The 26049-nt window shown below is 37.4% G+C and overlaps 1 protein-coding gene and 1 long non-coding RNA gene across 2 annotated transcripts; both read left to right on the top strand.

Moving 5' to 3' along the window:
* Positions 1-2028: 2028 nt before the first annotated feature.
* Positions 2029-13622, top strand: si:dkey-243k1.3 (endonuclease domain-containing 1 protein-like). Its single transcript, XM_047391602.1, is given in 6 exon segments — positions 2029-2117; positions 7850-7993; positions 8103-8217; positions 8622-8778; positions 11754-11848; positions 11851-13622. Coding segments are annotated over 6 exon segments (897 nt in total). The 3' UTR covers positions 12148-13622.
* A 4874-nt stretch (positions 13623-18496) lies between these two features.
* LOC124884558 lies at positions 18497-21962 on the top strand. Its single transcript, XR_007042467.1, has 3 exons — positions 18497-19324; positions 19536-20036; positions 21768-21962. It is a non-coding gene; the product is annotated as an uncharacterized LOC124884558 (long non-coding RNA).
* Positions 21963-26049: the final 4087 nt, after the last annotated feature.

The raw sequence follows: 26049 nt of genomic DNA, 5'->3' as shown, positions 1-26049 counted from the left end.
AACGTAGACATGTACCAAGCTGTACCGTTTGAACCAATAGGAAAATTCAACTGCAGTAGCCACCATTAAACCCAAAGAGGGCAGCATTGAGACAGTTTTAGGACAAATATTGCAGAATTTAACAAGTTTACATTAAAATGTAAAAAATTGCGCAGTAACATAATAATAGCACACTTAACGCACAATTTATACAGTTTATCTGCAAAATAAAAGTTGATTTGAAGTTTAGTTCCACTTTAATAAACATAAGCTAAATTCAGTGGGTGTTTGTTCCGTCATTATCTCTCTTTTAAAAATCTTAAAACAACAAACTGTTTAAGCTGATTATCACTTTTAAAGCTGACCACATGTAACAAAAGTAGAAATTAATGGTTGATCATTCTATTTAGCTGTAAATCATTGTCACCAGTAGCTGAAACACAGTAATCAATATACTGTATATTGTTTCTGTTTAGACAATATAATAATGGTTGCTTTTCTATTTTAAATAAAATCAATTAGACCATGCTTTACAATTTTGAGAAACTGAGTTTAAGTCAATTTTAAACTCTTTAGAGTGTTAGTAAAATCTAACGTTTTTGTTTTTAGAACATATGTGCAACATATGAAACATCTCTGGTATTTATGCCTGTTCCTTTCTTTTCTTTTTTTGTTCTGAGGAGAAAATAACCTCTTAATATTTGTGTTTTTCAACAACAATTTGTACTGGTCTCTTCTGCTCATCCGTACTGTTGCCCACTAGACCAGTGCAGAAGTTAGATTAGGGCTTTTATATTCAGGTAAAGTCACACAGTTCTTGTCTCACATGCAGCTACACCTCTGGGCTCAAAGCCGAGTTCAACAGCAACCATTTTTTTCTCTTTGCAATGTGCAGATTGCAATCTATCAAAGCAGTCTGTTCAAAATCAGCTCTCAACACAGAATAACAACTTATCATTTCCTATTTAAATTAAAGCCTCTTCCGGTAAAGCATTTTAAATAAAAGTCAGCTTTTCTTTTTTTTCTCTAGGCTACTGAAAAAGATTTAATTAGTTATTAACTCAAAATTAAAGGACCAGAAATATTTCTCAAAGATGGGCCTGATAATCTAAGAACAGGGAACAAAGAAGTCCAATTGTCCACTTTTGTTTTCAAGCAACACAGCAGAGCTGAGTATTCGTTGCTATTCAAGGCAGGTACAGCTTTTATTTGTGATGTATTCCTGAAGATGAGACATTCCTCACTGCTGCCGTGTTGGCCAGTTCTGGCTGTGCAATGGCGGCATGGTGAAGTCAAGCTCATCAACAGTTTCATTTATTTCCTTCCTGTTGCCTCTTAGCAGACAGACAGACCAGATAAAAAAAAAACTGTGCACTTCATTCTGGGGGGAGAATATAGGTATTTTTAACTATGCTCTCTGAAAAAAAAAAAACAATCCTCCATCCATCCTTTGGCAGAGCTCCAACATTATCCAAAATCTTGCACACCACCCCCAACTCCAGCCATCCTGTAGAGAAACCCACACAAAAACGCCTCAAATTTATATGTGCTCGCAAACATGCACTGTAACACAAAATCACTTTACACACACACACACACACACAGAGCCTAGAGCCCATCTTCTTATGAGCTTCATTACTCTGACCCCAGTCTCCCTTTCATCTCTGAGGATGTTTATGCTGTGTGTATGTGCATTTTAATATCCAACAAAATATGTTTGTATATTTATTGAAGGCCCAGACTTAGTACAAGAATGTTTAAATGTGTGTATTTAGTATTGTGTGAATATTGAATTGTGTATATGTAGCTTGTGCGTGAATGTATGTATGTGTGTGTGTTTGTGCACTTGTGTGTGTCTTCCCAGCCAATTACCACATCTCCCAGACAGACTGAGACTGCCTGGGTCCTGCCAGCCAATCGGAGAGGGGCTGCGCACTGCCGGGCCGGAGGTGGTTGCCATGGCAACCATGAGGCCTGTTTGCATGCTGGCTGATGGAGGAGTGATGGATTACAGTAATGGGATGGAGGGAGGGAGGGAGAGGGGCATAGATGGGGAAGGAGGGAAGGATGAAAGAAAAAAGGAGGCATGGCAGGATGAGGAAAGGAGAAGGAGAAACAGAATGGGGAGGAGGGGAGAGGTGACAAGGGAAAGTGAGGAGGAAGGTTGGAGACTCATACATAAAGATATTGGAAATGTATGAATGCATCTGAAATGAAGTGATTTTTAAAAAGATATAAAAAAAAGAGTGAGAGAAAATGATAAAAGGGGAAGGGGAAGAAGATATTTAGAATAGCTTCTGGGGGTAGGATGAACTGTTACTTTGTGTAATTGAATTCAGTCCCTTCTCTTTGCAGTCTGAGGGGTTTGTCTATCAGGCCATGCTTCTTTGGAATGCAGGCAGGTTCGTGGAAAAGATGTAGTCTCACCTTTTTGTCTGCTAACAATCACTGTGGATGATCTGTGGAGGAACTTCAGTATCTCCACTCAATAGCTAAAGCCTGCTCCAACAGAGACAGGGATGCAAAAATTAAAAAAGTCTATCCCAAAACAGCAAAGAGGTCCTTACAATAGCGCATACCTAGCTAAAACTATTGATGTTAACATTTATTGTCTGAAGATTTTATTTCTGAAAGTAACACCATGTATATTTTGTGTTTTTACCAAGGACTAATTCGGAAATAAATGTGCAGGTCATTACTGTGCTGTGCTGAGTCGGCCCTTAAAGCAACCTTTAAGTTTTAATCCCCCCACCCCCCACACACACAATTTTATTTAAATGATGTTAACAGGTAAATTATTCAAACAAATCAGACAAAATTATATTTATTAAGGCATTTGCAGTAATCATAGACCAATTAAATCTAGACATTTTTCCGTAGCACTGTGGAAAACTCCAGGACTGTCACTGACATCGTTCCCATTGGGTTCTAGTCTTTCCCATTAACTTTTGTCATGGAAACAGAGCTTAAGTTACGCGACATGAAGATTAGTCTCAGAGCACAGCCAAACATTCATGCAAACATGCACTCAAAAACCAGGTTCACTGGGACAATGACAGGTAATTTAATTCAATTTTTCTTTGCCTGCTGGTGTCCCCCAGACCGTGCCTTCCTGGGTAGAAAGCCAGATCGCACTATTGCTTGTGTTCCATCATGTAATACATTACTGGCTTTGTGTATGAATAGTGCACTATAAAATAAAGGTTTACTGATTTATTGGCTTTAACCACATAATCAAATATTTCATAATTCTTCATAAGTCTTCATTTTGTGAAATTCTACTTCTCCAGTTTAAACCATTTTACACCAATTTGTAGGGATGTTTCTCCAAACCTTCGAAACGCTGGATCTTTTGTCCTATTTCATATACGGTGCTTTGCATCATCTGCATGAAGTCATGTCACCAAAATAAAATCAGTTGCAATCACAAACATTCCCAGTTTTTAACTGTCTGAATCAATGCATGTGATTGCCTGAACTCATAAGTGGAAAAGGTTCAGAGGACATATTTTCCATTTAAGAGCTTTTAGAAGCAGTAGCTCTCCTGACCTACTGCTTCTCTCACAAACACCAACTTTTCCTGTTGAACTTCACCCACTTTCCTCTTATTTGTAGACAGTCTGAAGCTGCTTTTGAGTTGAGGATTAGGCTTAATCTGCGCCTGGAGACCTCGACTTCCTGTGATCTTTCAGAGTGACAAAGCAGCAGTCTCCCACATTAAAGATGCAGTCCACTAAACTTTAGTGGTGAATCAAAAACATATGTCAGTTATTTGGAAATGTCAGTGTTTTCTGCCTCTAGCCTTACTCAATAGGTGTTTTCTGCTTTTTTAAAAGTTATCGTTCAAAAAAGAAGTCTATAATTTACTTGCTGAGATATAGACGGAACGAGTCAGAACCATTCAATGACTAACTCATAAATCTGCTAAATCTTTTCCAGGTTCATGAAAATTTGGAAGTATAATCTGCCATGCAATAAGTGTTCAGTTAGGAAATGTATTCAAAGGTTCAAATTGAAATCTCAACGCAACAGTGCAGCCTAGAGGCAGAACAATCCAACAACACACGAAACAAATTAAACTGTAACTAGCGTTTATTTGAACAACTACTACAGACTGACAAAACTCACAGATTTGTAATTTGATAGAAAAAGAAAAACAATTAGGGGCCACTGTGATTGTTTAAAAGGCAAAAGTATCACCTGCTCTAGTTTGTTGCTTCTGTCAGAAAAAGTTTAATTTATGGTTTACTTGCATTATATTTGCTGTATTTTGACATTTTTCCTTTCTTTTTCTACAGTAATGATAGCAAGCTTCAGGCTGTGTTTTTTACTGTTTATCTCAGTAGTTTTAGCAGTCATTTGTTGATCCCTGATAATTACCCAATTTAAGTCTAAAGTCATAAAGCCCCACAAAGTAAGGACCTTTCATTATCTTTTGTCAGTGTCTATGACGACCTGTTATAACTTTCACTCCTTTCTCTAAAAGACCCTTTTCATGTCGTAAGAAAATGAGACTAATGCTAAAGGGAGTTGAATGTATATTTTATTGGTGGTGTAGAAAACAGAGTTTCAGGAAAAAGAGAGTGTATATATGGAAGCTGAGGCTGGCAGGGGTTTGGTGTTTGGCAGAAAGAATGATCTTCTTCCTTTTCTTTCTCTTCCATCATGGTGCGGAGATAAGCTGGCAAGTTGGAGGGTAAACAGGCAGGTGAGTAAGCGGAGCACCTCCCTTTCTCATTATTTAACAGAAATGATTTTGTCAACATTAAAAAAATCAAACCCTTCCTATAAATGCTGACCACTTTTGCATGTTTCCACTAGTATTTTGATTAGCATTTTTGGGTGATGAGCTCCAAATCTTTGATGCTGGAATGCCTCCTTTGCCATTACCCTAATGTTTAGCTCCCTCTACACAGGCTGTCTATTGGTTTCAAGTTGGGTCTCTGCTGGGGCCAATCCAAAACAATATTTCCTCCAACCAGAAGAAATATGTTTATAAAATTTTAAGAAACACTAAGTTCTTTCCTAACTACTATAGTGGTTCCTAAATATCTACTGGGGCAATGTTTGGTTGTTATATTTCAGTCACTCAGTTCAAACATCACCATGTTAGTATGTCCTCTAGCAGCCATTTTGCAGGTAAAGAGGAGGACCACTTCAAATGCAGCTCTTTTATAGGATGTCAGCCAGGAGGAGTAGCAGCTTCAGTGGTTGATCATGTGTAAAGATTTTAAGTAATTAAGAGAAGTCCAAATATTGTTTATACATGACATGTTTGCATTATATTTAATTTCTGATGAATAACTGATCATGTTGTGAATTCTTATGTGAATTTAATCTTTGCTTTTATTTACCCTCTGTGGAAGGATGATGTGATAGGCCAATTTTGGAAGCTGCTGCTTTGTGTAATGACTAGAAGAAAATAAACTGACTTGCTGTTCGGTCAAGTCAGTGTCATTTTTTATAGTTATAATACTGTATGTTTGTCCATAGACTAACTAATCTGATGATACAGATGATAAATAAGCTGTTGCTTGTATTGTGAAGTTCCCAGTTAATGATCCAGTTCATCACGAGAGTGTTTGGATAAGAAACTTATCAGAGTAAACATCATAATAAATAATACTGTTTTACTCACTAATATCCATTTTCTTTCTCATTTGTCTGCAGACTTTGTCAAAAACAAATAATTGCACAATTAGCTCAGTAGCACAGGCAGCCGGATCTGCAGATATCTGAGTCTCTTTTACAATCCGGAACTAAACAGAACCTGTCTTTGGTTCTCCACAGAAATGTTCATACAAGGAAAAAAGACAGAAACATTGCTCATAATGAACATCCCCACAGAAGGTAACTGTGGAACACTGAAGTTCCCCCGGCTGAGGAGGATTTTAGTCAGGCATCAAAAATACAGAAAGGTGCTGGAAATAAACAACGGAGCTCATATTCCAGCATTTAGAACAAAGTCTCCCTACTGAAACCTGTAAGTTTAAGTGACATGTTTTAATTCTTGACTGCAACTTTGGCATAATGTTTTAAATCAGGTTGAAGGGATATTGCTCAGGGTCTTTATGCCTTTTGTGTTTAAGGCTGTGAATAGCATACAACGCGTGAGAACAGCAACACATGAACACATATCTCACTGTTATCTAACCACAAGCTGCATGTGGAAGATTATGAGGGAACCTTTAAACAATGAAATGCTAAAAATATTCTGGGAAAGGAGGTCCTGATATCAAACATCCAAACTGAACCTTGTTGTTGTAGGGTTTCTGAAGAAATATGAAAACTTTCATTTACTCAATAAACAATTAGCTTCTGCTCCGACAAGCTATAACATGATGCAACTTTCTGAATGACTTCCAGTCACTGTTCATAATCACTTTATTTCCAGGGAATCAGTCAGTGGCTACATTATGAACTGCCATGTACTGAAAACTAGCTTTACGTTGCAAAACATGTGAAAAGAGATTACTAACATGTCAACAAATATGGAAAACAAGGCATAAAATGAAACAGAGAGATTATGGAGTTTTTATATATTTGCAGCGAGATTACACTGTAGCAACAAAGTAAATAACGTTTTAGGGCTTTTGGGTGCTGTAAGAAATTATTATTATTATTTAATCATAATATACAGTAAAACTTGCTTTCCTGAGGGAGAAGAAACATTTGATTCCTTAAGCAGATTTTTTATTTCGCTATAAAAGCATGAATCAAAGACAGAAACTGTTGCTACCCCTTGAGTATCAAAAACTTAGGTGTTGTTAGTTTTGGGATAAAATCAGTTTGTACTTACTGAGCTTATCCAAACATTTACATAAAAACACATTAGACTGACGATCTACAGCTACAAAATGTTTTTATAAAACTTTTGGCTTACAAAATGAAAACTATGATTTCCATAATTCTTTTAATGGAGAATTAAGGGAAACTATGATTTTGTTAAAGTAAAAAAACGTTTCCAGCACTATAAAAATTCATATATAAAAAATTATTACTTAGATAATAGAAGTTCCTAATGTTTGAAACTTTATAAATCAATTTATTTATTTCGGCAACAAGTATTCCATTGGATTTAAACAAGCTGGTCTTAAAAGTATATTCCTAAATAAAATTAATACAATATCAGCATAAAACAATATCAGTTTTTATAATCAGCCTAGCTAAATTAATAATTAAAGTTGGGAAATATTAAAAACATATTTTTTCCCCGGTTGAAGAACAGCTGTAATAAAGGAGGTGGAAAGATCTAAATATCGCATAACACATTTTAAAGGACTGACACATGATGAGCTTGCATATTTCACTGCGTGCTCACACCTTTTTCGGTGCTAATTTTAGCACTTTCTCTCAAATAATCAGCCTCCTTTTGCACACCCACTTTTTCCCCATCCACACATCACGTGTTAGTCAGATTGTGGTTTATTATAGGATTGATATAAAGTGTTGATATACATGAGATCTAATAAAATCAGGGGTCATTTAAGGCTAAAGGTGGTGTGGAGAAGTCTTGTATAAAGGCGGCAGTCATCGCAAAGGACAGGCTGCAGCACCAACAAGGTGAGTGGAAATATACTCATGCCAACACACATGGCACAGAATGAACTGCTTCCCCTCCATGTGTCAGCTGTTCATGTAAATCCACAGGCTTTCATCACACACTCGCTTGCTAAAACCCACACTTTTTAGTGTTTTTTTTCTATGTTTACAGGCCATCTGACACTCTTGGATGCATCACCTTTTACTCATAATGCAAACGTTGGCAACTCTGCACGTTCTTGTGTCACTCCTCTTTACTGTCCATGCAGACGTTGTGGAACGTTTTGAGGTTTGTTTCCTCCCCAGCTCCATCTTAATGTCCATTAAGCTGTAAGTTCAGGGAGGCTTCTGCTGTGTTATACTTGCGGCAGGATGTGACAGAATGCCTGAAGTACTTTTATAAAGCGAAGGTGCCAGAATGGGGAGCTTCCACACCAGGCGCTGCCCGTCTGTGTCAGCGATTCGTCAACAGGTAGCTATCAGGATGAATGTCTACTTTGAGCATGTGAAGGTATTCTGTGCTAAATTATTTTAGGGTCAGGGTTATGTCCACTCAAAGATCATGACCTTTGCACTTTAAGGTTCCACTTTGCCACACTGTATGACACCAACCATCGCATTGCAGTCTACTCTGCGTATCAGTTTGAGCCCAGCAGTGGAGGTGGCAGGGAGAATAGGTGGTTCGTAGAACCTCAGGTGACACACAGCTTTACACTGTCTGACTAAACTGTCTCATATTGTCAAGCAGATGTTTGAAGATTCCCTCCAAAAGATTGGAAGTCCATTGACTTGTCTTTTTTATGGCTGGTTTAGCTCAACCGGACTTTGTTTTTATTTAGCCCAGAGAGAGACATGTTGAAAAGTTGCCTTTTTTAAGTCTAAAAAGAAAGCATTAAAGAATGCAGTAAAATTACAGCCCATTTAGCTTATTTTATGAACTGCATATACATTTTAACCACATTTACACATCATCTTGTCTATTTCAATTCAACAAAAACTTTTCTCAGGGGTGGTCTCAAAGAAATCCAATAAGTAATCTTCCATTTGATTCCTTTTACCCTTTTTATGTTTAAATCTCTGCATGTTTCGATGCTCTTTAGCTGGTGAATGAGTCCTGGCAGGCTGAGATGAAGGATGGATATTGGCTGGGCATGGACTACCCAGGGGTCTACCAGGGAGAGAAACAAGCTCTCAACGAGGACTACACAAATTCTGGCTTTGACCGTGGTCACCTCAACCCTAATGGACACCATCCAGGTAGTAAAGATCAAATGCTGGTGTTATATCGTTGAGGCACAGTAGGTGGTGCTATGGCACTAGAGATCCAAGACATTTAATGTTTATACTTACAGCCCTAAGCATAATTCGCTTCCCTTGCCACATACATGTACATATCTGTGAATTTAACTCTTGTTTTCTTCTACTTTATTTACTGCAAGTTCCACTAGTTAAACATACACATATGTGGTATCCACCGAAATAGTAGAATCTTGGTTAAAAGCTGATATAAATCATTTCAACAAACACCAAAAACAGTTAAAACTAAAGGCAGTTGTATCACAAAATATACAAACTCCTCAAAATGACATAACCGCAAAACTCGGTCTCCGCTATTCACCACACGGCTTCTACACACACAACCAGCTTGTCTGCTGTAAGCAGAGAGCTCACAAATTCCAAAAAATACATTTTGTCCCAATCCACCCAGGTTTTCCTTAACCAGCAGCAAAGGAAGGCCAGAATTCTCACTCCCATTTGGAAAACATAATTATTAACATAATGATTGTCGCTAACGGTATATGTCTATTCTCAGAAAAAGTTTGTTTGATTTGTGCATGTTATTTTGAGCTCAAACTTCACAAACCCCTTTGGGCTTAGTGGGTCTCAAGCTTTTAAACATCCATGTTAAAAGGTTTTGTGATGTAAACAAATGTATTGTGGGAAAAGAATCCATAACTTGATTGGCTCAGTGTGCACACCCTAAACTAATACTTTGTTTACAACTTTTTGATACAAAAACAGCATTCAGTTCTGGGAATCTGTCAGCTTCCAACATTTTGAATTGGCCACATTTGCCTACTCTTCCTTTCATAGGGTTTTCTCTAGATTTTCTGTCAGATTTACCTCTGGTGAGGCCCTTCTAAACTTTATTGTTTTATAATCAAAGGATTTTTTTGGCTGATTTTGATATATGCTTGAATTCACTGTGATGCTAAAAAATAATATCGCTTTTTAAGTTTAAAAAACCTGGCTGTTTCACAGGGTTGAGTACACTTTTGACAGTCACATTACTTTCATATCAGTTTCTTTTAAATTGTGGCCGGGCTTGCAGCTAGAACTTGGTGTATTCATTTATATGTCTGATGTAGAGAAATGTGCCTAAAAAACATTTTGAGCATTCAGCCAAATGATGCAGAGTGCAGACGTTACCGGAACATGATCTCAGGCATCACTGATGTAACGCTGTGGCTACTGTGTTTCTGTGTTTGTTATCAGAAACCAAAAATAGATAAAAAAAAAAAAAAAACACATACATTTATATCATAGCTCCTTTAAAAGCATAACTATGTTGTTGTGCTTAAGGAAAATTCTGGGTTTAGCTAAGCATAATGACACCGACAGAACCTCTACCTGCACAACAACAGATGTCTGTTTTGTTATTTTGGCTATACATACATGTGGAATAAAGAGACGAATGCTATAAATAGCTCAAGATGAAAATCTACAGGCTGCTCCTATTCTGTAGCTGCAACGACATCCTGTGGTCCAAATGCAAATATTTATGTGCGGGTATAACCCCAGTCCACAGTTTTTATAGTTTTAACGATTAAAGCAGGAAACTTTTTATTGCCTCTTGACAGTTTTTAAAGATTTAAGGCACACTAACCGATAACAGTTTCCCAAAGTTTAGGGGAACTTTGAAGAAATCTCAACTGTTTTACATGAAAATGTAAAGGTTTCTTCTTAAAGATGATGCGAAAAGCATCGGATCACTGTTAAGCAGAATGAGATTTTCATTATACAGCCATGTGAAAAATTAGGAGACCCTATGACAGCAGTTATGTTTTCAAACATTTGTGGGCATATGGATGTGTAATATCAACTTTAACAATACAGAATAATCCAAACAATATAAATAAAAGCTAAAAAAGGCCTTTCAAAAAAATTCACCCCCAAATTTTAAAGAAACTTAAAATGGCAGAAAAAGTAAAAAAAAAAAAAAAAAAAAAAGACGAGAAAAGTAAAAAAAAGGAATGAAAAAAATGAAATCACACACAAGCGTATCATAGAAGGTGCACATGATCAGAATGTAGTTACTCAACAGTTTAAGGGTGTATTTACACCTGCCACGTGTGGTCCTCTTTAAACGGACTAGAGTACATTTCCCCCCTTGGTCTGGACCTTTTGTGCAGGTGTGAAAACACTCAAGCGAGCCCTGGTCTGGACCAAACAACCGGACCGAGACCCAGTTTTGAGATGGTCTCTGTCCACTTCCAAACGACTCTGGTGGGGTTCTCATCTGCTTAGGAAAACAATGGAAAGACAAATTAATGCTTCACACTTTTCATATTTGTAGCTTCTTTGGCTATGAATTAAGATGACATTTGCTGTAAATAGTGTTTAACAATCACTGACATCAAATAAACAAGTTCATGGTTGTTGGCAGCCTTGTTAAATAACATGCAATAACTTTTTTATAGGATACACTGATTGATTAGTAATCAAGGACAACTTTGTCATCATTCTAAAAGACATTTCAGCTGTTTTAATCAAGAGCAACCTATATTAATGTTTATTTTTAAATTCTGGCTTTGTCTAAGATAGTCAAAGCTCCAGAGATCCAACATCATGTTACATAAGATTTTCTTCACATCTTTAAGGCATGGTATTAGAGAACATTTTAGTCTGTTAAACTATGACCAATATATTTACTCCAGTTACATGCCTCTGCATGTCTTTCATGAAAAAGTATTAAATCTAAATAATCCTTGTCAATATTAGAGCAAAGGTGATGAGGAACACTGCAATGACTTGATGACATCCTGTTTACTAACAGTGGACAATAGCTCAGCTGATGTAAAGGAAATTTAAAATCAAAATTAAATCAAATTCTTGACTTTAGAAGATAACAAGCATAATCCATTCTGCTTGGGTTTCTGTGATAAATTTAGAATACTTTTAGAATTACTGCTTACTTTGATAAAAAAAATAAAAAAATCTTTCTCTTCCAGTACCCAGTCGTAATGCCACTTTCACCCTGACCAATGTGGTTCCCCAGAACCCCAAAATGAATCAAGGTGCCTGGGGGAACCATGAGTCCCAGCTCACACCTCTCTTTTCCTTGAAAAGTGTTCAAAGGCCAACGTGCTGGTTGGCGCCATCCCCTCAGCGAACAACTGGATTATCAAAAACAACGTGAAGCGTGTCAACATCCCAGACTATGTGTGGAACGCCTACTGCTGCGTGGACAACAACAACAGGCCCATTCAAAGTGGTGCTGGTACAGCAAGAAACACAGAAGAGAACTACGTAGAGAAGCGTTCACTGGATGAACTGGGTGCATTCCTGCAGCAGGTTTCCAATAAACCAGTAGGGGAGCTGTTTTACAACAACTGCCGAGCATAAATGACTGGCAAAAATCATATATAGTTACCTGATATAGTCTTATATAGTTATATAAGTTATCTTATACAGTTTGACAATAGTTCAGACTCCACATTACATTTGAACATCCATTCTGCCATCCATCTTCTGCTGCAGTTTTATACTGTTCAACTAGTAAGGGTTGGTCCTTTCTGGGGCGGTCAGTGGGTCAGAGGCAGAGAACACCCTCAACAGGTCACCAGCACATCATGCAAACAAGCTTTAACTCACAAAATCCCATTTAAAGGCAATTAAATTAGATTGAAACAGATACAAAATTGTTTATAATGTCTTCAACAAAAGCAACCCAAAAAGGAGCGAAATATTTTAACATATTCAAAGTATGCTACAGTTTAAAAGCTTTAAACCCTTACTGGCTGAATTTATTTAAAATTATATTTTAAAATAAACTACTGGTGTTTTTGGTGTCGAACAAATACTAAATAAGGTAGCAGCTATTAATGTGTTTATAACACACACAATAGATATAAATGTAGGTATTTAGTATGCAAGCCAGAAAAATTTGCCAGATTTTGACATTATTTCGAGGATTAGATGGAAGGAAAGGGCTTTGAAAATGATCCTGGGTATGTGTGGAATATGCTTAAACAGTTATCAGTAGCATGGCATCAAAACCCAAAGCAGCTTGAGGTGAATTTGTGACAATAGTCTAAAAGGGGTTAAGGCTAATAAAACAATGAACATTTGTCTATTTACCAAGAATCTGTATTAATAAAAGCATGTTTTATAGAACCATTATGACTGCTCATTTCTATCTGTCTCGTGACATACACAAACAAACACCAGTGATCTGGAATGTGTTTTTTATGGGGGATGTTGTCTTAAAGGTTCTCTTAGCGCAAGAGCAACAGAGACCCAGGTCTACCACATAAGACAGGACCCAAGAAGCAGGCTGAACAAGGATGTCCTTGAAACAGTTCAGCACAGTAGCTGACTGACGAAGTGGATATGAAAAAACATAACTAGATGTCATGCTTTGTGAGGTTTGAAAAAATGAAAAAAGCCTGAAACCAAACACAAAGGAATGAAGTATTGTGGCCCTACTGAAAATAATAAAGAACCGAATACCACAAGGCCTTTCTGAAAATGATGAATAACCCAGAATGATTAAACAATAAACACAAAAAAAAGTGGTTTAGATCCAGACTCTAAACAGGTGATGGCTTACTAACTCAGGATTGTAGTGGTATGAAAGTATGACAAAGGGATAATAATGACTTCGGTGCATAGTAATAAGTTACATTTACTCAATTACATTTAATGTAGTTACATGCCGAAAAAAAAAAAAAAAATCATTAAGAGTAGTTTTACTCCTCCTCGACTAATTTTACTTTGAAGTAACACTACTCTACCCTGCTTCACTGAGTGAAGAACATTGTAATCAAATATGCCCCCAACACAGAAATAGACATTAGGGTAACCACTTCTTGTATGTTCACAACCAGCCTTGTTCTGTTTGACAATCCCTCTGTACTATTTAGAGGGCCAGTAAATATACAATTTATCTTGGAAATACTTTACACTGTTCAAAGACAAATAAGAACCAAGGGGTTTAAAAGGTCGTCAAAAAGATTTCAAAATTAATGTTTCTTGACCATTTACTCATGGTTTTGTAAAAATGATATTTGTTTTCACTCATTTTATTATTTCAGTATTTAAAACACCCAAATTTAAATATTTGTTTATATTTTTGTCTGTCTGGTGCCATCATTTCTAAAAGAAAATCTGACATTACACTGAAACAGCACCTTTTGCCTTCAAAGCAGTATTTGATTAGTCTTTCCACCAAATACTTATTTTACTCTTTATTGAGTAGTTACTCTTTCTTGAATATTTACTTGAATAATATTGTTTTGAAGTAATGCTACTTTACACGAGTACAGTCTTTGGCAACTCAACCCAACTCTGGTAGTAACAGACAAAGTGATCTCAAGTAACAGCAACATGATATCAATGTGAGCTGTCCCTCTTCCCCTCTTACAGATTTATTTTATTTTTGCAACACTTACATGTTTTACGTCATCAAAGTTTCAATAGAAGATGAAGATAACCAGAGTAAATACAAAAAAGACATTTACAAATGAGTGTATTAGTTTTTCTTTTTCTCTCTAAAATTGTGAAATAAATATAATTAATTACATTTATTTGGAAATCGAATGCTAATGTTATTAGTAACTCCCAGGCCTGATTATTGGAAATGACCGCACTGTCAGTCCCCACAGCTGCAAACTCATCCCTAGAAAGACACAGAGGAGCTAAGTTCACAGTAATAAGATTATGAAAAACAAAGTTGAACCCCATCATGATCAGTGATGGGAATAACGGAGTTAAAATAAACGACGTTACTTTTTTCAGTAACAAGTAATCAAACAAATTACTTTTTCTAGCCTTACAACGCCGTTACCGTTAGCGACAATTAAATGGGGCACGTTATAAACTAAACCTACTTATTGCAGCTCTTTTCATCTGTCCTGGCTCACAGCCACAGGAGCTAAGCTTGTTTTCTTTGGAGGAGTGAGGAGTGAGACAATTGCATAAGTGATGATAATTGGCTAAGGTAGAGTAAGGTGTAATTGTAAGCAAATCAGAGGCAGTTTACAGTTACACACAAACCACAAATTCATACAGCTGCCCCGCTCAGGCTAGTTTGCCTGACACTACTTTATTCTCCTTGAGGTTAGAACGTACATATTAAAAGTTCACTGAAAATAATTGTCCTATGTACTTCCACTTCATGCAACCGGTTGTGAAACCTTCAAAAAAATTGTAATTCGTAACCCCGGTGAAGTTAGTTTGAAGTTCTGTGGTGTCCTAAACAAGCAAAAGGAAAGAGGGAAAACCAAAAGAAGTATGTTAATCACTGGATGGATATTTACGAAAGTTAGAAAGATAGGAGTTTTTGAAACTGGACAGAAACTGACTGCAAAGAATGTTGTTATTGTACCTCCAAGCCACGGTGGTTGAGTTTTTAGCTCCAGTAAAAAGGTGGTGGTTCTCACCCCTGAGCTTAATAAACTGGCCCGTCTGCTCCTTTGTCCCTAAACAATAAAAACAACAACAAAAAAAACCATCTTGCTTAATATCAGTGTAAAAAAAGGCTTTTTTAATTTTACATTTGTCTTAATTTGCAGAACATATTAAAATATTTCTAAGCAAATGCCTAAAACAAGCTCTTTCAAACTTTGCACTTCTTTACTGAGATTTGCTTGCATTTGTGCATTTGTTAAAAACACATATAGCACATTTCTTCATCAAAAATGAATATTTAAAAGCTTATTTATTCTCAATCACACTCTCCAGCGATACGGTAGGATTACTTAAAATTGTCCATTTATTCAGGTTAACTTTAATATCACCTGTAATGTCTAATCAACTTACATGAACAAATGACACAATACATTAAAATAATACTAACATAAACTGTTAGAAATCACTTGTGTTTAACGTTCACTGTGATGACTGGCAGCAGGAGCTCAGTGCCGACAGTCCGGCGAGACAAGCCAGCAGTTACTATCAGATCGGAAAACTCGGAACACGTCGGAGCACGTTTGAAATTAAGCAATGTCTTGATAAATCAAGCAGATTTTTCACGTCTACACAGTTATATTCCCGCACTAAAAACATTGTAAAAGTTAATTTGTGTCACACAAAGTGTAATTTTTCACAGTTTACTCACAGCCTTTGCCACTGTGGTCCGCCATGGCTGCCCCTGTTTGACCAAACCGCTTCGACCCGCAATGAATCATGGGAAAAGATGGACCGCAAAGGATACTCACAACCCATCCTTCAAATTGGGCAAAAGAAGGACACATTTGTCGGCCACATTTCACAGACCTTCCGTGCCGTGCTGTGATGTAATCAGCGCACAAGTACAGACTTGGAAGGATCCAGCCCCTGAATTGGGACACACCCTCGGCCTGCACATGGATCCTCCTCCTTCCTGTTTATTGACCAATAGTAGAGGAGCTGGAGAGAAAAAGGCAGCCCTCCTCATTTGCGTAATGAAGGAGAAATGCATACGGTAAAGGAAAAAGATGAGACGAGGAAATGTAAAAAGAACAAAGGCATGTGTAAGGAAAAGGAAAAACCAAACATTTACATTTCTGCTTTTATTTTTAATTTTGTCAGGATCAGTCCTCCATATTTTTGGGTTTTAGTGTGGAAGTTGTAACTCATGAACAGTGGTTATCGCATGTTCTTGCTCTGTTTAAAACAAATGAGAGGAGTTATTTAAAGTTGCTGAAGGTCATATGGTCTGCAGATTGACGAGGATTTCGGACCAAGGTGCTTAATGCAGGTGATGTTGTTACATTTTATTCCTTGTATTTTGATATGTACATAGCTCCTAACGTGACATTAAAAAATAAAAATAATAATAAACTGTCTTGTGCGCACCAGATAGCATATCATGCAAACAGATAAGCTAAGTACGACATTGTATCTGATGCGCACAATAAAATATCTGTTGCGTACGAGAAATTTTTTTTAAGATGATATCCTTCAGTTTCCCTTTTTTCATTCAGTGTTCCTTTTGGGGGAATGTACATTTGTGTTTCACTTAAAACAAAAATCCAAACCCAATATTTCATTTCGGATATGTTCCTCGTTAGGTAGAGGAATTAGTGACAAAGGCAATGTTAAGTAAGGGCTCCCCTACAAAGAGAGTGAGTGAGAAAAAACATGAAGTAAAAAATAGCACAGGACAAGAAATTTCCTCTGACAACACAGGACAACATACCAGTGAGGACAGGGAACAATTCTAACAAGTGTGGAAGCTTAACGTTTTGGTTGATTAGACTAAAAAGTAAATTTGACCTGAGAGTTTGTACCCAGATAAGTCATGAGAATGTTGCTATAAAATGTCACGTAGCACAATCTGATGTTATCCAGATGTTTGACTGAATGTGTATTCCCGGAAAGGTAGAGAAAGCAATGTTGTGGATGCCAGAAGTATTAGGTAAATGAATGATTTCAATTGGTCAAGAGGGCCCAAATACACACTGAACGGTAGGGATACTTTTGGAATTTTGATGAAGATGATTCTGTGTGCTTTTTGAAGAATAAAGCGCACAGAAAATGAAATGAGAAACAATAACTGACAGGCAGAATGAGCATGGTCAGAGAAGCATTTGCTGTATGTACAACTACAAATCCCATAGGAACAGAAAAAAACTATAATACATTCTGTGGCTATTAGTAAATTCATCATTATAGACAAAAATTGTAAAACCATATAGAAAATATGTATTTTCGAAGATCACTCTAAGTTGTTTTTTGAAAATATGTGGTTTTACTGTATCAAACTTCTGTATGAACTGATTTCTTCGTGCATCCAATTTCCAGTTAACTTGGCTTTGGAAAAAGAGGGCTACAGACGTTGTTGTTGCAGTGGTCCCTTCACAAATTAAGGGACGGAGCTTTGTCATACACCATTCAGATCTGCGCTCTCTTCGTCCACATCAGTGGTTGAATGGGGAGGTATGTATGTGATTTCTTTCAGTTTTTCCACAAATTTCCCCAACACTTTGCATGCAAATTTGAATATTTGCAGATATTAATGTTGAAATGACAAAGATGGCAGATGTGGCTGCCCATGTATCAGGAGTGGTGGACACAATTTACATCCTCAATCACTACACAGCTGGTGCGATTTTGTTTGGGGACAGAACAGAGCTTCCTCGCCAAAGTTTACCTAAGGTAATATGTATCTTTGTTGATATATTGTGTCAGTGTAAGATAAATAAATAAAACTTTTGTGTTTACACATCAGATACATCGAGTAAAACAATGCAACAAAAGTCAAATAACCTATCATATGTTGTGTTTAAAAAGATGTGTTTGTTGATCAAAAAATGTTAAGCTTTTTATGCTCCACATGGGTTGAATGAAGATCAGGGTCTGTTTTACAAGGGTTCTGTGAAAGAATTGTTTCACATAATAAATTTATATTTTATACAACATGTAATGTTGATGTGTGGTGGTGAATGACACATATGGGTTTCCAGGAAGATGAGGAGGTAAATCTGGATAACAGGCTTCAAACCGCCTTTGTAAAATATTACATAAAATATCCATCCATCCATTATCCAACCCACTTCTCCTTTTCGGGTTGCCTATCTCCAGTGGTCATTGGGTGAGAGGGTGAGAGACAGGGTTTACCCTGGACAGGTCGCCAGTCCATGACAGGGCAACACAGAAACACAGGACAAAGAACCATGCACACACCCATTCACATACTTAAGGGCAATTTAGAGAGACCAGTTAACCTAACAGTCATGTTTTTGGACTGTGGGAGTAATTCGGAGTACCTGGAGAAACCTCACGCATGCACAGGGAGAACATGCAAACTCCGTGCAGAAAGAATCAAACCCAGGACCTTCTTGCTGCAAGGCAACAGTGCTACCAACTGCACCACTGTGCTGCACTCATAACATAATATATTCCACATGTAAACCTGTTCTCTGCTGGCCACTACATAACATACCTCAGAGTAATGATGATGTCAACCACTTAATAACATTATGTGCAGAATATTGATCAAATTACACCCACATTAGTCTAGGTCACAACATGTCAACTCTTTGTTTCTTACTTAACAATATCAGTATCAATGCAAGTTTAACCCTCCCCCCCCCCCATCTCTCTAGAGAAGAAAGTTATCCAGCCTAACAGGTAATCGCGTAATCTAGTAATTGAGATTTTTCATAACACCCTTTTGACATAAAAAGTGTATTTTTCACTAAAAGAAATTATTTACATGTGTGGAAAGCTTAAAGTTGAGATTTGAGCTTAAAATTGGTCTTCATAATTTGACATGGCTTCTTGAAATATATTTCAATGCTATTCTAGGTGAACTTTGACAACTATGAAGCAGTTCTATCATTTGTGCTGGTAAACAACAACCACTGGAAGTTGCTGATTAGTGGTTTTTCCTCACATGAAATGAATATGTATATTTTTGACTTAATTACAGCCGACCATATTAACATGTTTCTACAACATCGTTTCTTATTATGTTACTTTTCCTTTTTGGCCACTTTCAGTACATCAATGCAAAAGCCAGCACAGTATTCCTTATTGATCCTGCACAACTCTCATCAGAGCTTGAGGACTCCAAAAATGCATCTAAAAGAATACAGTAAGTCAAGCTGTAAGACATGTCTATTGTGACTGTAAAAATACAAATATAATGTGTAAAGTAATCACATAGCTTTTATTGAAGATCCCTACAACTAAAGTGGTCGTCATTTTGAGAAGCTGATAGTTGCATAAGAGGGGGGCATCAGTTGTCATCAATGGAATTACAAAATACAATTGCTCTCATACAAATCATTTCACTTGTTGTCCAGGGAATAGTTCAAGATGAGAAGGACATGCCATGGGAAAACAGACTGTGTTGGGATCAAGTGGAAAGGGGGGGCTATGAGCCACCCTATTCAACAAGATGGAAACCGCTGTGGAGTCATTGTAGTCAAAGTACATTGAGGAGTTAGTGTTTTGTGTTGTGCAAGTATGGAAGGTGTGACATTGAAAATAACATTATTATCACAGGAAAATGTAATTTACAATCAAATAACAGTTTTCAGGCTGGATTGCATGTATTTTCTACATTTTGGTAAGTTTTAAGTCATTATTGCCCAAGAGATCCTTTTGGGGAATATAATGAGTGTCCATATGTAACTGTTAGGGTCTGTTGCATTATCATGTCCTGAAAGACAGTGTTCTTTTTTAAATGGCGAAAGCACTGATGGAAGCCTTTCCAGTTATGCCAAATGTGGAATTTGACTCAAGCAAAGAAGCAATGAAAGATGAAAGAAGACATCTGGCTCTTCAAATCCTTGAAGCATCAGGTACAGTGAAGAAAATAAGTATTTGAACACCCTGACTTTGCAAGTTCTCCCTCTTCAAAATCATGGAGGGGTCTGAAATTTTCATCTTAGGTGCACATCCACTGTGAGAGACATAATCTAAAAAAAAAAAAAACGGAAATCACAATGTATGATTTTTTAGTAATTTATTTGTGTGTTACTGCTGCAAATAAGTATTTGAACACCTGTGAAAATCAATGTTAATATATGTTACAGTAGCCTTTTTTTTTCAATTACAGAGGTCAAACGTTTCCTCTAGTTTTTCACCAGGTTTGAACAAACTGCAACAGGGATTTTGGCCCATTCCTCCATACAGATCTTCTCCAAATCAGCCAGGTTTCTGGGCTGTCGCTGAGAAACACGGAGTTTGAGCTCCTTCCAAAGATTTTCTATAGGGTTTAGGTCTGGAGACTGGCTAGGGTACTCCAGAACCTTGATATGCTTCTTACGGAGCCACTCCTTGGTTATCCAGGCTGTGTGCTTCGGGTCATTGTCATGATGGAAGACCCAGCCACGACCCATCTTCAATGGTCCAGCTGAGGGAAGGAGGTTGTTCCCCAAAATATGGCAATGCATGGCCCGGTCATCCTCTCCTTAATACAGTGCAGTCGTCCAGTCCCTTGTGCAGAAAAACACCCCCAAAGCATGATGCTTCCACCCCCATGCTTCACAGTAGGGAAGGTGTTTTTGGGATGGTACTCATCATTCTTCGTCCTCCAAACACGGCGAGTGGAATTTACACCAAAAACTTCTATTTTGGTCTCATCTGACCACAGAACTTTCTCCCATGACTCCTCTGGATCATCCAAATGGTCATGGACAAACTTAACACGGGCCTGGAGGTGTGCTGATTTAAGCAGGGGAACCTTCCGTGCCATGCATGACTTTAAACTATGACGTCTTAGTATATTACCTTAAGTAACCTTGGAAACAGTGGTGCCAGCTCTCTTCAGGTCATTGACCAGCTCCTCCTGTGTAGTTCTGGGCTGACCTCACCTTTCTTAGGATCACTGATATGCCACGAGGTGAGATCTTGCATGCAACCCCAGTCCGAGGGAGATTGATAGTCATGTTTAGCTTCTTCCATTTTCTTATAATTGCTCCAACAGTTGATCTTTTTTCACCAAGCTCCTTGGCAGTTGCTCCGTTGCCCTCTCCAGCCTTGTGGAGGTCTACAATTTTGTCTCTGGTGTCTTTGAACAGCTCTTTGGACTTAGCCATGTTAGTACTTACAGTCTTACTGATTGTGTGGGGTGGACAGGTGTCTTTATGCAGCTAACCACCTCAAACAGATGCTTCTAATTTAGAATAATAAGTGGAGTGGAGGTGGATTTTTAGAGGTGGACTAACAGGTCTTTGAGGACCAGAATTTTAGCTGATTGGCAGGTGTTCAAATACGTATTTGCAGCAGTAACACACAAATAACTTATTAAAAAAATCATACATTGTGATTTCCTTTTTTTTTATTTTTTAGATTATGTCTCTCACAGTGGATGTGCACCTAAGATGAAGACCCCACTTTCGGCACCTCAAATTACAAACTGGGTGAGAGTATGAATTGTCAATGTTTAAATTGGAAACATTTACTCTAGGTAGTCATAAAGTTGTAAATAACTTATGACGAGCAAATAAACACCCTACTGTGTGACAGAAGAGGAGTTTGTATTGTATAGTTTTACTGCTAAACATATGTTTTCTGTTACATTTTAACAGATCCAGTGTGACAACTGTGACAGATGGTTCCACGCCTTGTGCCTGGACATAAATGGTATGAAAATGTGAAAAAAGCCAGCTGGAAATGCCCATTGTGCAACTAATATGCTAACATTATACTCGGTTCAATATCGTTGTAAAGAAATATTTTTAATTTATATGTAGAAAATAAAACAGTACTTTGTTTCTAAAGAATTAAGGCTGTGCCCTATCTTTCTTTTGAAGAAACAAGACAATTTTTAAGAGAAAGAAATTTTTACATATATAAAAATGTGTTTAAAATGGAATAAAAATGAGTGTGCCTCATCTGTGCAGTCTAGTAGAACAATGTCATACATATTTTGTGTGAATTGGTCACATGACCTGGAAGCTATTGAAGAAAAATGCTAATTTGTGACACTAAAGAATTCCTAAAAAATATAAAAATGCTTGAATTGGAATACAAAAGTGAGTGCCTCATCTATCCAGTGTAGTAGAACAATTTCATACATATTTTGTGTGAATTGGTCAAATGACCTGGAAGCTATTGAAGAAAAACAGTGAATTTTAATATAAAACATTCATAAAACATAGGAAATGCATTTAAATGAGAAAATAATGGATGTGCCTCATCTATCCAGTGTAGTAGAACAATTTCAGACAGATTTTGTGTCAGTGGGTCACATGACCCAGAAGCTATTGAAGAAAAATCACAAATTTTGACCAAAGAAAATCCTAAAAAATATAAAAATGCTTAAAATGGAATAAAAAAGGGTGTGCCTCATCTATCCAGTCTAGTAGAACAATTTCAGATAGATTTTGTGCCAGTAGGTCACATGACCTGTGTCAGGAACCAAGCAGTACAGAGTAGAGGACACAGGTGTTGAATTCAAAAAGTGGGTTTTATTTACCCAAAAAACATGAAAAAAATGGTTAACAAAATGGGCAATTATACAGGCATGCCAATAAAAGAGGTCAACTCAAGATAATAGACTCAAAATCATCACTGACAAGACTCAGACAGATGCGAACCAAAACCGACCTCCTGAACTAACACATAAGGGTCCTTAAATACAGGTTTAGCTAAACCACACACCACACAATAGGGGAAGACAAAATGGCTGCCACATAATAACAGGAAATAAATCCAAAACACCCTCTAAGGTTCCCCCCACTTGGCATGAAGCGTTTGGTTCAGTCCAATGAGGCCATCAGCAGTACTTCAGGAATCTCAGTCCAATGAGGCCATCAGCAGTACTTCAGGAATCTCAGTCCAATGAGGCCATCAGCAGTACTTCAGGAATCTCAGTCCAATGAGGCCATCAGCAGTACTTCAGGAATCTCAGTCCAATGAGGCCATCAGCAGTACTTCAGGAATCTCAGCCCTTAACCACGCCTTTTGCCCATCAGGAAGGGGAAGCCAAACACCCAGGTAAACTCAAACAAAGAAAAGAGTATTAATACAACATAGAACTGAATTGACCTTGCAGTGTTAATATGCGTGTACTTCATATAAACATTGTAAGGTGATAGAGGAATAAACAAAGAAACTATATAATTAAAGAATATTTAAAGTAATGACTACAAAGTAAATTAAAGGAAAACCAGATTGTAGTAGGGTGTGGCTCTTACCCTGTGTGGCTTGCCATCACAACCTGGAAGCTATTGAAGAAAAATGCTAATTTTGGACTAAAAAAATTCCTACAAAATGTAAAAAGGCTTAAAATGGAATAAAAATGAGCGTGCCTCATTGACTTAATCTAGTAGCATGATTTACCATTGTTTTTGTTTCAATTGGTCACAAGACAAGGAATTTATTTATTTTTATTTTCCACAATTGTTTAGTTCGGAAGCTTATTGTGAAACACCGCGCGTCAGAAGAGGGAGTAAAAGAGAGCAGCCAGCCGAAATCTGAGTGCCTGAATCGGATCAACCGTGAGTTAGATGCCGCTAACTCCGCGGAGCTTGAATATCCAATATTCAACTTCAAACTAACTTCACCACGGTAAATTAGTAGACATATTTAAACTTAAAAAAGTAACACAATAATTACGTTCCCTGTTAACTAGTTATTTTTATAGAGTAACTCGGTTACTAATTACTTTTTTTAAAGTAACCTGCCCAACACTGAACATGACGTTACAGCAACAGAAACATTTTTCAACACAGAGAGCATCAACGAATCTTCCATGAAGTCACAAAAGAAACAAGAACAACATCTAAAGCTCTGCAGACTTCACTTGCATCAGTTAAGCTCAGTGTTCATGATTCAACAGTAAGAGAGAGACTGGGCAAAAGAGATTTCCAGTACTGACCAAAAAGAATTCAAAGGTCCCCCTAAAGATTGCACACCTCATAAAGAGATAGGGTGTATTCACATTTACCACTTTTGGTCCGCTTTAAACGGACCAGAGTTCGTTTCCCCCCCTTGGTCCGGACCTTTTGCGCAGGTGTGAATACACTCAAGCGAACCCTGGTCCGGACCGAGACCCACTTTTTGAGGTGGTCTCGGTCCGCTTCCAAACGGAGTCTGGTGCGGTTCGCTTATGGTCTGAATACAAACCGGCCCCGATCCGAACCAACTACAAAACGTCTCTTTGGACATAAAAAGCCACCGTAGCCGGTAGCAAAGGTGTGTGTTGTAAGGTAATCATACCTGATAAGCTGTGTGTTGCTTAGCAACGCTACCGGCTTGCTGTGGGACAAGGCACGTCTGCGTTCAGCACTTATTCTCCGACGGGGTTCCAACATTATAAGTGGAACGTCTGTGTTGAATGAGCTGCTCTTCACTCTCACAATAATATTGCAGCTGTACTAACGCATAAATATGCAGAACAGAGGTGCTGAACGCAGCACGTCTACAGTAGAAGGTGACACGGGAGTGGATTTTCTCTCCTGTCCCATCCCGCTCCCACAGAAAAATGTCTTGTCCCATCCCAATCCCAGGCCAGCATAACGAAAAAAATCCTGTCCCGTCCCACTCCAGGTAAATTGACTCCCACTCCCGTCCCGCTCCCATTCAGAACGACTCCCACTCCTGTGCCACTCCCATTTTTGTTTTCTTCATTTAGTCTTTTGGCAATTTCTTTCTTTGAAGGACCAGTTAGGTCCCTGTTTTTAGCTGTAGTAAAGGCCAGTTAAAGTAAAAAGAATAATAATGAAGAAATAATAAAATATCAAACAAGGAAACAGACCATGTCTATCTTAGTTGAATAAACAAAATGTACCTAGTTGTATTTTACTTATTTATTAAGTGATTGTTTCCTTTGAACAATGACATCACTTTTATGTTTCAAGTTGCTGAAACGAAAGAAAAATGCACCTAGTAAGAGAACTGTACTTGTTGAACAAAAGGCCAAAAAGGCATTACCTTCACAATTTAGAAACTGTACCTCAATGGTTCACAGCCCTGGTCCTCAGGGACCCCTTCCCTGCAGGTTTTAGATGTGTGTGTGCTCCAGAACACCTGATTTAAATTCTGACATGACCTCCTATACAGGCATCAAGAATGGAGGGTCAAACTGGCCAAAATTAATACAATAAAATCATCGTTAAATAAATGAATGTTGTGAATGTCCCATAAGTGAAGTAAATGTAACATGAAAGAAATGTAACATTAAATGTGCCATTAAATTAAAAGGTACCATTTATTTATTTAACACATCATTAGAAACAATAAATGTACCATTATATCATGAAATGGAATATTATGCAATTAAATGTGCCACTGAATAATTAAGTATAATTTTAAAGACGACATGACGTAATTAGTGGTACACTTAATATTTAATGATGTATTAAATAAATTGTACATTTAATGGTACATTCAATTTTTTTCTATTTCACAACATATTTATTTAATATCTTCCCTTGATGAAGCCTTCTACGGAGTCCACGAGGGGACATGGGGGAATTTTTTTCTCTTTTGTGTCCCCACGCAATAGTCTTTGCGTTATTTCGCAATACTTTGTGGGATAGTTTCCAAACCAGATAACTGCAAAAATGAAACAAACACTACACCCGTTTTGAGATTTATTGAGTTTTATTTTGAAATCAGCCTTAAATAAAAATTATCTTCAAATCAGACTAAAAGACAGTTTTTATCCACAAGCTGTCAAACAAACTACTGACTCGCATTATAGTATAGGCTTCTTGGAAAAAAACTACACAATGGCGGCGTCGATCCAAGTTTTTTTTCTTAAAGTTTATAACAAAGTCTCAGTTTTACATTTCCAAAGACAATTGATCCTAGTTTATTTTCCCTCCTATTGGTTAGCTCCCGCTCCCGTCTGCTCCCGTTCAT

The sequence above is a fragment of the Girardinichthys multiradiatus genome, chromosome 18 (genome assembly GCF_021462225.1).
Source record: "Girardinichthys multiradiatus isolate DD_20200921_A chromosome 18, DD_fGirMul_XY1, whole genome shotgun sequence".
In the NCBI taxonomy this organism is placed as follows: domain Eukaryota; kingdom Metazoa; phylum Chordata; class Actinopteri; order Cyprinodontiformes; family Goodeidae; genus Girardinichthys; species Girardinichthys multiradiatus.
The sequence above is the reverse complement of the archived record's forward strand: the minus strand, read 5'-3'. Positions and strand labels throughout refer to the sequence as shown.